This window comes from Eubalaena glacialis, chromosome 19, assembly GCF_028564815.1.
Source record: "Eubalaena glacialis isolate mEubGla1 chromosome 19, mEubGla1.1.hap2.+ XY, whole genome shotgun sequence".
Classification (NCBI taxonomy): domain Eukaryota; kingdom Metazoa; phylum Chordata; class Mammalia; order Artiodactyla; family Balaenidae; genus Eubalaena; species Eubalaena glacialis.
This window is the reverse complement of record NC_083734.1, coordinates 7,088,767-7,101,773: the sequence shown is the minus strand read 5'-3', so window position 1 is coordinate 7,101,773 and position 13,007 is coordinate 7,088,767. Positions and strand designations below refer to the sequence as shown.

The window sequence follows — 13,007 nt, the reverse complement described above, 5'->3', positions numbered from 1 at the left end:
ATTAATTTTTATTGAAGTATACTTGATTTACAATGTTGTGTTAGTTTCTACTGTACAGCAAAGTGAATCAGTTATACCTATACATATATCCCCTCTTTTCCTTCCCATTTAGGTCACCACAGAGCATAGAGTTCCCTGTGCTATACAGTAGGTTCTCATTAGTTATCTAATTTTACTCATAGCATCAGTAGTGTATATGTGTCAATCCCGGTCTCCCAGTTCCTCCCACCACCACTTCCCCCTTGGTATCCATACGTTTGGTCTCCACGTCTGTGTCTCTATTTCTGCTCTGCAAATAAGATCATCTATACCATTTTTCTAGATTCCACATATATGCGTTAATACATGATATTTGTTTTTCTCTTTCTGACTGACTTCACTGTGTATGGCAGTCTCTAGGTCCATCCGCATCCCTACAAATGATCCAACTTCGTTCCTTTCTATAGCTGACTAATATTCCATTGTATATATGTACCACATCTTCTTTGTCCATTCCTCTGTTGATGGACATTTAGGTTGCTTCCATGTCCTGGCTATTGTAAATAGTCCTGCAATGAACATTGGGGTGCATGTGTCTTTCTGAATTATATTTTTCTCTGGGTATATGCTCGGGAGTGGGATTGCTGGATCATATGGTAGTTCTATTTTTAGTTTTTTAAGGAACCTCCATACTGTTCTCCATAGTGGCTGCACCAATTTACATTCCCACCAACAGTGTAGGAGGGTTCCCTTTTCTCCACACCCTCTCCAGCATTTATTGTTTGTGGATTTTTTGATGATGGCCATTCTGACCAGTGTGAGGTGATACCTCATTGTAGTTTTGAATTGCATTTCTCTGATAATTAGTGATGTTGAGCATCTTTTCACGTGTTTGTTGGCCATCCTTTCTCTCTTTGAATAATGGCTGAGCAATGTGCCAAGACCCGGGGATACACTTGATGGCCCAGACACGCAAGATCCCCTGACTTCAAATGTTCATCTCAGTGTCTTCAGCCCCAGTTGTCCCAGAGCCCAGCCTAGTGTCCGACCTTGGTACGCATCTCTGGAACTAGATTGCACTGAGCATTAATCAAAGACCCACTTCACGTAGTGCTACGTAGATGCAGATCTGAGTTTCTCAACCTCGCCACTATCGGCATTTTGGGTGGGATAATTCTTTGCTGTAGGGGGCTGTCCTGTGCATTGTAGGATGTTTAGCAGCACCCCTGGCCTCTACCCACCAGTTGCCAATAGCACTTCCCTCCCCAGTTGTGTGACAACCACAAATGTCTCCAGCCATTGTCAACTGTCCCCCTGAGGGGCAAAATCATTGTCGTTGATGTAGATTTAGTACTGACCTTCCAAAAGCGTGGTCTTAACCACATGACTCCGTTTTCTTTCGTAGATACCTGAGAGGTCTTTGTAAGAACGTGAGAGGCAAGAAAAAGAATATAAGCTTTCTTTTTGTAATAGCAGCTTTATCGAGCTATGATTCACCTACCATAAAATTCATCCTTAAATTTTAAATTGTCCAATTCAGTGATTTTTATACATTCACAGAGTTGTCCAACTATCACCGCTAGCTGATTTTAGAACTTTTTCATCATCCCCAAGAGAAAACCTGTACCTATTAGCAATCATTCTTCATTTTCCCCTCCCCCAGCCCCTGGTAACCACCAATCTACTTTCTGTTGCTGTGGCTCTGCCTAATCTGGGTATTTTATATACATAGAATCATAACATGTGGTCTTTCATGACTGGATTCTTTCACTTAGCATGTTGTTTTCAAGGTCCATTCATGTTGTAGCACATATCAGAACATCATTGCTTTTTTAAGGCTAAATAATAATACATTGTGTGAATACGCTACGTTTTGTTTATCCATTCTTCAGTTGATGGACATTTGGGTTATTTCCACCTTTTGGCTGTTGTTAATAATGCTGCTATGGAGAATTCCCTGGCAGTCCAGTGGTTGGGACTCAGCGCTTTCATTGCTTGGGCTCCGGGTTCAATCCCTGGTCGGCGACCTAGGATCCTGCAAGCCATGCAGTGTGGGCAAAAAATAAAATAAAAAATAGAAATAAAACATTTCATTGATTATTATAATAAATAAATAAAATAAAATATGCACAAACCAACTTGAATGGGGCTCTGTAAAAAAAAGATAAAGCTGCTATGAACTTTCATATACAAGTTTTGTGTAGGCATATGTTTTCATTTCTGTTGGGCATATACCTAGGAGTATTTTAATTGCTAGGCCATATAGTAACTCTGTTTAATATTTTGAGGAACTGCCAGGCTGTTTACCAAAGGGTCTGCACCGTTTCACATTCCCACCAGTAGTTTATAAAAGCTCCAATTTCTCCACGTCCTTGCCAACATTTGGTATTTTCTTTTTGGTTATAGCTATCCTGGTGGGTGTAAAGGGTTATCTCATTGTGTTTTCGATTTGTATTTTCCTGATGACTAGTGATGTTGAGCTACTTTTCACGTATACCTTTTCTGGAGAAATGTCTGATTACATCTTGTCCATTTTAAAATTGGGTTGTTTGTTTTTTATTGTTGAATTGTAAGAGTTCTTTATATATTCTGGATGCAAATCTCTTAGCAGAAATATGGTTTGCAAATATTTTCTCCCATTCTGTGGGTGTCTTTCATTTTCTTCATGCTGCTCTGATGCAGAAATGTTTTTAGTTTTGATGAAGCCTAGCTTACCTGTTTTTTTCTTTCATTCCTTGTGCTTTTGGTGTCATATCTAAGAAACCATTGCCAAATCCGAGGTCACAAAGATTTACTTCTCAATTTTCTTCTAAGAGTTTATAGTTTTAGCTCTAAATATTTAGGTCTATGATCCATTTTGAGTTAATTGTTATATATAGTGTGAGGTAAGGGTCCAACTTTATTCTTTTGCATGTGGATATCCATTTGTTGAAGAAACTTCTTCCCCCATGATCATGACACCCTTGTTAAAAATCAGTTGAACGTAGATGTATGGGTTTATTTCTGGACTCTTCAATTTGATTCCATTGGTCTGTATTTCTGTTATAACTTTTTTTAAAAATTTTTATTTATTTTTATTTTTTATTTTTGGCTGCGTTGGGTCTTTGTTGTGGTGCATGGGCTTCTCACTGCGGTGGATTCTCTTGCGGAGCATGGGCTCTAGGCGCGTGGGCTTCAGTAGTTGTGGCTTGCGTGCTCTAGAGCGCAGGCTCAGTAGTTGTGGCGCATGGGCTTCGTTGCTCCGCGGCATGTGGGATCTTCCTGAACCAGGGCTCGAACCCGTGTACCCTGCATCAGCAGGCGGACTCTTAACCACTGTGCCACCAGGGAAGCCCTCTGTTATAACTTTTAAGTCACTGTTTCCTTACCATAGAAAGATGGTAGGAAAGTGCCTTTGATAAACAGAAGGGTGAAGGAATCAAGGTAACGTGCGTGGATGTGTGGTTAAAAAATATATAAAATATTGATCACATTTTGGAATTAAAAGGGATCTTAGAGGTCATGTTAGTTTAAACCCTTTGTTTTGCTGATGGGGGATAAAAAGATTAAATTTTGACTTCAGAGGTTAACAAATCTGCTCAAAGATTTACGGCTCATCAGTGGCAGAGCTGGGATTAGAACCCAAATCTCTTGATTTGGTAGGGCAATGTTTTTTCTTATTCCCAGGCCCCAGGTCTGCCTGGACTTCCTTTACCAAACTAGTGAGGTTCTGTCTTCCCCTCCCTCACTTCTTGGTCCACAGAAGTGAATGGGATGGTGGCGTGTGTCTGCCTTTTCCCTTAGAGCCTGAGAAAAAAGAAAGCCAGTGCGAGGAAAGCATTTGGAAAATCTGAAATTGCTATATAAATGCCACTAAATGATATGATTACCAGCTTGATGCTCCTCTCTCAGGAAGGTTCAACATGTCAGGGGCGGCATAATGAAAGGAAACAATCCACTCCCAGACACGTTTTAAACTGCTGCGGTTGGTTGTCACTTTTCGACGGAGGCAGAGTTCAGGGAGCTGGAATTCCAGTGGAGTGAAGGCTCCGAGTGGGCTGGGTGTAGCCAGGTCTCAGGTGGGCCGGGCTGGCCAGGAGAGGCCTGGGGCATGGTGCCTCGCCCACCCCTCAGGGACCCAGGTAGATGTTAAGAGTTCCTCCTGGCTCGTGCACTCAGAACAGGGCACCTGGCCCTGAAATGACAATGTCCGATGGTGGTCCCTTGTGGCTCCTCAGAACATACCTGCATGTCTCTGTTTCCCACTGGCAGTGGTATCACCTGTCCCACCCACAGAGGGAGTCCTGTTCCAAATCAGGTCGGGGAGCGATTTCCCCTAAATGCTGAGCCCCTAGAGGGCAGGAATTGTGTTCTCTTTATCTCTGTCTCTGCTGTGACTAATGCATGCTGAGTCCTCAGTAAACATATGTTTGGCTGTTGAAGAGAGGCGTTGGGTGAATAAAAGCTGCTCTCGGGGTACCTGGGTCCCTTGCAGAGGGCATGGACCTCTCCAGCTACAGCAGCATCTCTGTGCATCTCTCCTTCCTCCCTGTGTTTGTGATTGCTTCTTCCTCTAAGCTTCAGCTGCATTCACTGTCTGCGTTCTGATATTTATCATTTTATCTGTATGTCCTGTCTTTGCAGCTAAATCACACCTTTCTTTGACAAGGGGAGCTCTGTTTTGTACTTCTTTGGGTCACCCGTGCAGAGTACATGCTCCTTGGTGTGTGTCTTTCCATGGGGAAGTTGGCCCCCCCGATATTAATCACCTGCCGCTGAACTTGAGGCCAGTGGTGGCCGCCCTTCACTGCAGTGGCATTCCACGGGCCAGTTGCTGTCGTATCTGCCTGGCATACGGGCTTATTTGGGGAGCCAGCGTTTTGAAAGGGCTCAGAGTTGATTGGTGTGAAATGAATGAAAGAAGGAAACCTTAATCACAGCCTTTTAGTGCCTATACCCCCAGGCATGGCAGCCTCTCCCCTGTATCCTCACTGAGACCAGCACCAGATGATGCTGTGACTGTAACTGAATACTGGGTCTCCGTCCATCAAAGGGCCGATGAAAGTAGCCCAGGTTCCTTTGCGGTTGCACTCACCAGCTCGGTGAATCTCACTGTGTGGTCTCCTCCTCTTTCAGGGCTCTGGCTGACATCTTAAGACAACAGGGACCAATCCCCATAGCACACTGTGAAAGAGAAGCTATCTCGGCTATCGATAGCTCTCCCAAAGAGAACACGCCGGTCAGATCATCCTCCAAAAACCACTACACTCCCGTGCGCACGGCCAAGCAGACTCCAGGTAAGTGAGAGCTGATCACCTTGCATCTTTGCTGAGGCTGGTGAGAAGTTTCAGTGGTGTTTCTGCTTCAGCTGGGCAGGAGCCGGTCCTGGAGCCCTGGGCAGGTGGCTTGTGGAAGAGTCTGGGGACCGTTCCCCTGCGGAGAGAGTGGCGTGGGAGACTGCCGCCAGTGAGTGTCCAGGCTGGAGCAGAGCTGTTGGTTTAGGGCGTCTGTGATTTAGTGAGTGTCTGCGTAATCCTCTTCCCTGAAAGGAGCTTGTGGTAGCCTTGGTGGTGGAGTATGGTCACCCTCTTGCTCACGTGGTGGGAAGGTAGATATCTGACAAGAAGTGGCTGCACTCAGATGTAGAGACGGATGAACTGTCGGAATCTCAAAGGGCACTTCCTGAGGGTAAGGATTATGTCTGTGTTGTAGGGTTACCCTTTTCTGTGATCTGTGGATTCTCTGGATATATGATGAGTTGCCGTGTGTCAGCAATATACCTTTTGCTCTTTTACTTGGTCTTTACTGTAACCCATATGGAACAATAAAAAAAGCAAGGAAATAACGATAAATAACATAACCTCAGATTTATTGGGATCTTGCGCTGTGCCAAGGGTTATGCTGAACATTTTACGTGTATTGTCTTACTTATTTTTCACAGCCATCTTAGAAGTGCTTGTATTATCTTCTTTTTATATGTGGAACAGAAAGGCTCAGTAATTTTCCCAAACACATATGGTTGGTAAGAAAGCAAGCCGGCAGTCAAACTGAGGCATGTAGGTAACAACGGTCAGGTCTAGAAACCCTCGTGTCCTAATCCAGTTTGGGACATGAATCCAAAGTATCTGAGTGGATGGTCTCCTTATAAGTGCAGGTGGGGAGCTCATCTCTAACTGTGAGCATTACCAGACAGTCTACTACTAACCCCAGTCTCAGACACAGCTTCTGCTTTGATACTTGGATGTGAAATCTTCACATCTGTCACCCTATAGCTTTTCAAAGGATGGGCTATATGGTCTGAACTAAACCTGCAATAAAGATATGCAGCCACTAGGTGGCAATAGATGTGTCCCAAATTCAAACTAGCAGATGTGCTGTTGAAACCAAATTGGTTTTCCATTCATTCTTTAATTTTCTTAAATTTATTAAATCAGAAATCACATACTTGCCTTTAAGGTAATAAGAGTTAAGTCATTTGAGACTCTGATAAAAGTTAAGGACATTTGCCTCCCCCAAATATATACATATGAATATATATATCCATCCAACATTTTGCATAGGATTTAAGGGGATTCGTAGACCCTTCTGAAGTTCAAAATCCCTGATTTAAAAGTAAGGATGAGAGATCCACCTTTTCAAAAAGTCTAAGATGCATTTTTAGCCTGAATATCATAGATGTTTTAGTTTTAGCAAAAACCCTGAGACCAGTAGTTATCTCCCTCCTGCATAGTAGAATCACCTGGGGAAGCTCTTAAAAATGCTGATGATGCTGGTGCCTGGGCGCCACAAATTAACAAGAATTTCTAGGGATGCTGCTGGCAGCAGTATTTTAAAAAATCACTTGAAAGTGATTCTAACATGCAAGACAGAATAAAGAACCACTCGTCCAGATGGATTCCTTTATTTTATGAATGAAGACACTGAAAGGTTGTGCCAGTAGTTCTCAAACTTGGCTGCACATTGGAATCACCTGGGGAGCTTTAAAAATTAAGGGTACCTGGGCCCCACCCCCAGAGATCATAGTTTAATTGATGTGGGGGCGTGGCCTGAGCAGGAGGTGGGGGCGTGGCCTGAGCAGGAGGTGATTTTAATATGGAGCAGAGTTTGGGAATCACTGGGCTGTGGAAATTGCAGAAAGGTGCCATTCTAACTAATGTTTTGAAGTCAGGCTCCTCCAGAATGTTGTCTGTGATTCTGGAACTTCAGGTCACTCTGGTATCCAAAGTACCCCTGGGAGTTTACCTTCATCCCTCTCTCTTCCGATTTTCTCTGTCTTATTCACAAACCAGCTAGTTCCCAGCCACTGAGTCCAGACTGATTAAGTGGACGGTGTAGATTTGCCCTTAAATGCCTTTCACTGGGAGGGAAGATTTGTCATTTCTTTTGGTTCCTATATACATCCTCTCCTCTGTTAATCTGAGAAGAGAAGCTTAAAGTTAAATGATTCACTCCTATGTTTTGAGAAATCCCTCCTGTGTATTTCTCAAATTGGAACTCTTTACTTGGCTTTTAGAGATGGGAATTGTTCCCTGGCCCAGAAAGCATTCTCAGTGGTGATACTTATATTTAAAAGCAATTTCATAACCATCTGCAACGTCTACAGCTTGTAATGGACACAGCTGCTTTTCCGAATAGCTGATCCTTTGCCACAGAAGACTGCATTTTGAGCAGAAGTCTAAACAGAACTTTGTATAGGTGTTCAAAGTGGAGATTTACTGTGATTTTGCCACTGGTCAAATCCACAGATCACCGATCATAGGAGGATGGTGGCAAGAGTCTTGTAGAGGGATCTTAAGGACAGAAATCCCAGGAGGCATCATAGCATATGAGTAGTTTTGCTACTCAAAATGCTGTCCAAGGACCAGCCACATCAGCAGTTTGTGAGAAATGCAGAATCTCAGGCTCCATCTCACCCAATGAAGGAGAACCTGCATTTTCATGAGATCACGTAGCAAGTAAAATTTGAGGAGCCCTGGAAAAACATGGGCTCTGACATATGCCTCTCAGTTTGTTTTCTGACCCTGTCACATGCTATGTATGTGACCTGGACAAGTTTCTTTGTCTTTCTAAGTTTCCTCATCTGCCCTTGATACTAAAAGTACCTGCTGTGTGGAGTTGTTTTATAAGTTAAACCAAGGAGAGCACTTAAAATAGGTCCTTAATGTAACAAACCTCAATTTTAGCCATGGCCGGGCTATGGAGTTTTGCCCAACTCAACAGCAAACAAATCAAATTAATGAGAGAAATAAAGGCATTGGTATCCTTAGACCAGGCAGGGTCCGTGAGGTCGTGTCTGGGATGGAAGCCCCTGGCCCCAAGCCTTCTGTGCTTGGCCCCTGCCTTGTAGGGCTTTATGGGGCTCTTGCAAGTCAAAAGCATACCAAACCTAAACCAAACAAACAAAAAATATATATATTTTTTGTTTGGTTTAGGGAGTGGAGTGAGGGTCCTGTCTTAATAAAAACTATGATACCATGAGTATGGGGTACCCACTATGTGCTGGGTAGTCTGTTAGGTACTTTATTTACAATACATAGTGGATACTGTAGCATTTCTTAGGTATAGGATCTCCTATTTCCACATTAGCAGAAAATTCCTCTTTCCTTCTATAAGAGCCCTTTACCCTAACTCTTCCAGAAGTCCCTTTCCAACTTTAAAAGGAGCTTCAATACTGGACATTTACTTTGGACCCAGAAAATCAGTGAAGCCCATTTCCATCTCCCACCCCGCAAATCTGGCTGCCTCTAGACCCTCACTACTCAAAGTGTGGTCCATGGACCAGTAGTGACTGCATGCCATGAGAGCTGGTTAGAAATGCAGACTCTTGGGCCCTTCCCCAGACCTATTGATTCAGAATCTGCATTTTAACAAGATCTTTAGGTGATCTGTACACACATTAAAGTTGAAGAAGATCCCTTTAGCACAGCGAGCCTCAGCCCTGACTGCACATTGGAATGATGTAGGATATTCTGAAAATACTAATGCCTGGCCCTTGTCCCAAAGATTCTGATTTAATTGGTCTGGGGTAGAACCTAGGCATTAGCATTTTTCAAAAACTTCCCACACGGTTCCATTGTTCAGCAAACTGAGAACCAGAGCTAGAGGGAGATTATCAAATAAGGCAAACATCCTCGAGGACTGTGGAGTTTGAGTTCACATCAAGACCCACAAGATAGAGCTTGGCTGGTGCAGGTGAGTGGGCTGCAGGGTTAAGTCCTCTCCATGGCAGGTGGAGCAGAGGGCTTGGGCTCACCTGAGAGAGGGATGGGGTCAGTCTGCAGGTATGAATGGGGACACCTGGGCAAAAGCAGGCACCAGTAGAAATATGGTTGGCCCTCCATCCACGGATTCAACCAGCCTCGGATCCTTTACTATGTTTACCGTCCGCAGTTGGTTGAATCCTCGGATGTGGAATCTGCAGATACAGAGGGCTAACTGTAAGAGTTGCGCATCTGTGGAACTTGGTATCCGTGGCAGTTCCTAGAACCAATCCGGTGGATACCAAGTGCTGACGATCAGAATTGATTAGCAGGCCAAGCGGAGCCAGGCATCAGGAAACGTATCACGTCTGCAGTTGCAGGTTGCCTGAGCCCGGGATCTCAGAGGCTCGCAGTGGGCTTGTGTGACCTTCATAGATGGGGAGGAGTGGGGACCTCGCGTGTTCACCTGGCCTGACTCACTCCTAAAGAGCCTGTCTTGGGGCAGCTGGGGGAGAGTGGGGTACCCACCCCTTGCTGTAGCAATGACTTCGTGTATTAAGTTTCCAGAGTCTTGATATCCAACTCCCCATGATCAAGAGTGGCGTCTGCTGGAGGAAGTAAGTACTTATGCCCCAGCTACACACCACTGTGAGTTGTGTACCTGGGCCGTCAGTCATCTGCCTGCTGTCAAAGCCGCGTGCGTTAACAGCAGACCAAGGGAGCCAAGGGGCATGACTCCAAGCTTCGCGGAGACCAAGAATGAAGGCTGGACAGTTGACAGAGGGGCTCTCAGTCACAGCGCTGCATGGCCTGGTCCCTTGCTGCTCTGTTGAGCTCAGCTCCTATTACCTTCTGCCTTTCTCTCTGCGATCCAGACGCCAGACCCTCCTCACGCCGCGCGTGTTCTTGCCTCGGGGTATTTCCCCCTCTGTTTTGTGGCCAGAAACTTTCCAGCACCAGATAATTGTGCTGTGAAAGTTGATGCTCAGGAGGTACCACCTTTCCTAACCTCCTCATCCGCTCCTGTCCCCTGCTTGATTTTCTTCCGAGCGCCTATGCCATCTAACATCATATATTGGTAAGTTCACTGGTTTATTTTCTCTGTCCCTACCAGAATGTAAGCTCCATGTAAGCAAGGGTTTTGTCTTTTTATTCGCTGTGGCATCTCAGATCCAAGAACATTGCCTGGAAGATCATCGTAATTGCTCAATGACTATTTGCAGGGAATGACAAGATGGTCCTTCACTTGGATGGATGTAGGAGCCAGCCTGTAGGTGTTAGTAACCTACCTGAGTGCTGCAGAGCTCTCGTCAAGGTTGTGTGCCCCTCTGCTGCCCTCTCTGCAAAATTAGCAAGGAGTTGGTCACGTTGACAGCCTAGTGGGCTGGTCATCCAGTGGAGAGCTGAGCTGGGAGGCCCTGGTTTCCAGTGCCCAGGCTTCTCCCCAAGCCCCATGGCTTCTTTCCTCCCATCTGGGGCCAACCCAGGACTCCAAGGCTCAGTGTGGCCAGAGGCTGGGAGCTTCGCTTCCCTGGCTGGGCTCAAGAGAGGCTGACACCCGGGGGCCCCGCCCATTCTGTTCACTCTCCCAAGAAAGACTTCTTTACAGAGGTCTTGGAAGCTCAGGTAGCTCTGAGTTCATCTTCCCAGGAACAGGTTTAAGGCTGCAGGTAAAGCCAGACAGCCTGGACCATGTACCTGAACTCTGGGAAACTTCTGGTCAACCTCAGCCCCTAATGGGCAATGGGACTTTTCTTTACTCAGTCATCCCCAGGGGAACAGGACTGTCTTATTCTAGAAGAGGCTGAGCTGATTGCCTCATGAGACTTCAGGGCTCTAAGGGGATGGTGAGATCAGCTGACCAAACCTGCCCTTGGCCTCGGAGGAAGCTGAGGCACACGGAGGTCACCCAGGTGGGAGGTGGTCGGGCCAGGCCTCCACACCCGGGCTCCAGTGTTGGAGATGAAATGTGTTGTGTGCAGCTCGACAGACCTGGGTGTGACTCTTGGCTCTGGGAAGTGGGAATGACTAGCACCTTCCTCACAGGGCCATTGAAAGAGTTGGATGGAATGGCCCCCGTGTTTTAAGTGCTCGGCCCTGGCTTGGCTCAGAGCCCGGGCTTGGTAGCCATCTTCATCTCCATCATCACCCTGACCATCCTCTCTGTCCTCAGCTGCCTCTTCTCCATCTCTCTTGGCCATCCTCCATCACTCCTGAGTTTTCTCTTGGCAGTAATTTCTTCCTCAAACTGTACCTGTTGTTTGGACACTGTCCCCGTGGACTGCTATTGGCCTTTTCCAAGTGGAGTCTCCTTATTCTCTGCCCAGATGTTACATCACCTTCCTTCCCTCTACCCCATGCCCTGTTCCTGCAGCCATTGGTCCCAGCAGATCTCTGCCCGGAGGTGATAGAAGACTGACCACAGCAACCATGTGGGGCAGTCGCTGTTACTATCGCCTCCTTGCAAGGTCCAGAAAACCCAGGAAGTTCACTGAGTCAAGGCTGGTAGGAGAGAAGAGCTACCACTAATGCCTGATAACAGAGTAACACTGATTGGTGCTTATAATATAGTTAATACAAAGTACCATTGTATGTGTGTTACCGACATTGCATCGTTGAATCAGCACAGCTCTGTGAAGTGCTATTGTTGCTACTCCCATTTTACAGATGGGAAGATTGAGGACAGGGGGATAGGAGAACTTGCCCAAGGTCACATCCATAGTCATTGGTAGGGGGAGGATTTGAACCGAAGCCTGGGCTTCAGGCTGTATGCTGTGGGGCCTCTTCTGTTACTGGATTCATCCATGGCTTCAGCCAAGAATGAAAGGCAATTTAGGTGGTGGATAAAAGCAGAGACTGTGGAACCAGACTGTCTGGTTTGAATCCAGACTCTGTCTTTATTTGCCTGTCTGTAAAATGGGGTTAATAATTGTGTTTCCCTCCTAGGGCTGCTGTGGGGATTAAGTGGGTGTTAATGTAAAGTGATCAGGCAGCATTTGACAGAGGAAAACACTGTTTTAAGACTGCACTGTCTCCTCTGTTGGGCACCAGGCCACATGTGGCTGTTGAGTGCTTGAAATGTGTCTCAGAGCCTCACAAGATTTCAGAGTTGGTGTGAAAAAGAGAATGTAAAACAGCTCCATAATTTTTTATATTGATTACATTTTAAATGATAATGTTTTGGATTTATCAGGTTAGATAGAATTCTATTATTGAAATTGATTTCATCTGTTTCTTTTCATCTTTTTAACGTGACGACTAAGGAGTGTGAAATTACCTATGTGGGTCACATCTGTGCTTTGCATCCCGTTGACTTGGGTCAGGGCTGGTTTAACTGTTAAGGGTGTGGAGTGTCTACTTGAGTTCAAGTTTCAGTCTTCAGCAAAAATCCTCGCCATTTGGGGAGCTTACATTGTAACGGAGGAGACATAAAGTAAACAAGTACATAACTTCAGAGGGTGCGAAATGCTCAGGACACAAGCGGGCAGCTGATGTGTCAGAGGAAGGCTGGGAGAGGAAGGCACTTTTTAAAACAAGTTTTATTTGATTGAAGTACAGTTGATTTCCAGTGCTGTGATGACTTCTGCTGTCCAGCAAAGTGCTTCAGTTATACACATATGTACATTCTTTTTCATCTTCTTTTCCATTATGGTTTATCCCAGGATATGGAATCGAGTTCCCTGTGCTCTACAGTAGGACCTTGTGGTTTATGCATCCTATATATGATAGTTCGCATCTGCTAACCCCAACCTCCCACTCCATGCCTCCGCCACCCCCTGCCCTGGGCACTTTTGATAGTCTGGTCCTAGGAGGTGGCATTTGAGCTGGTACCCAGCTGATGAGGAGGAG

The 13,007-nt window shown here is 45.5% G+C and overlaps 1 protein-coding gene across 2 annotated transcripts in view; it reads left to right on the top strand.

Annotated features, from left to right (window-relative positions):
• SHISA6 (shisa family member 6) overlaps positions 1 to 13,007 on the top strand; it is a 252,892-nt gene that overhangs the window by 19,201 nt on the left and 220,684 nt on the right. For both annotated transcript variants that reach the window (XM_061175324.1, XM_061175323.1), the window contains exon 2: positions 5,095 to 5,255. In XM_061175324.1, coding sequence (XP_061031307.1) covers positions 5,095 to 5,255 — 161 coding nt within the window. The remainder of the gene's footprint in view (positions 1 to 5,094; positions 5,256 to 13,007) is intronic.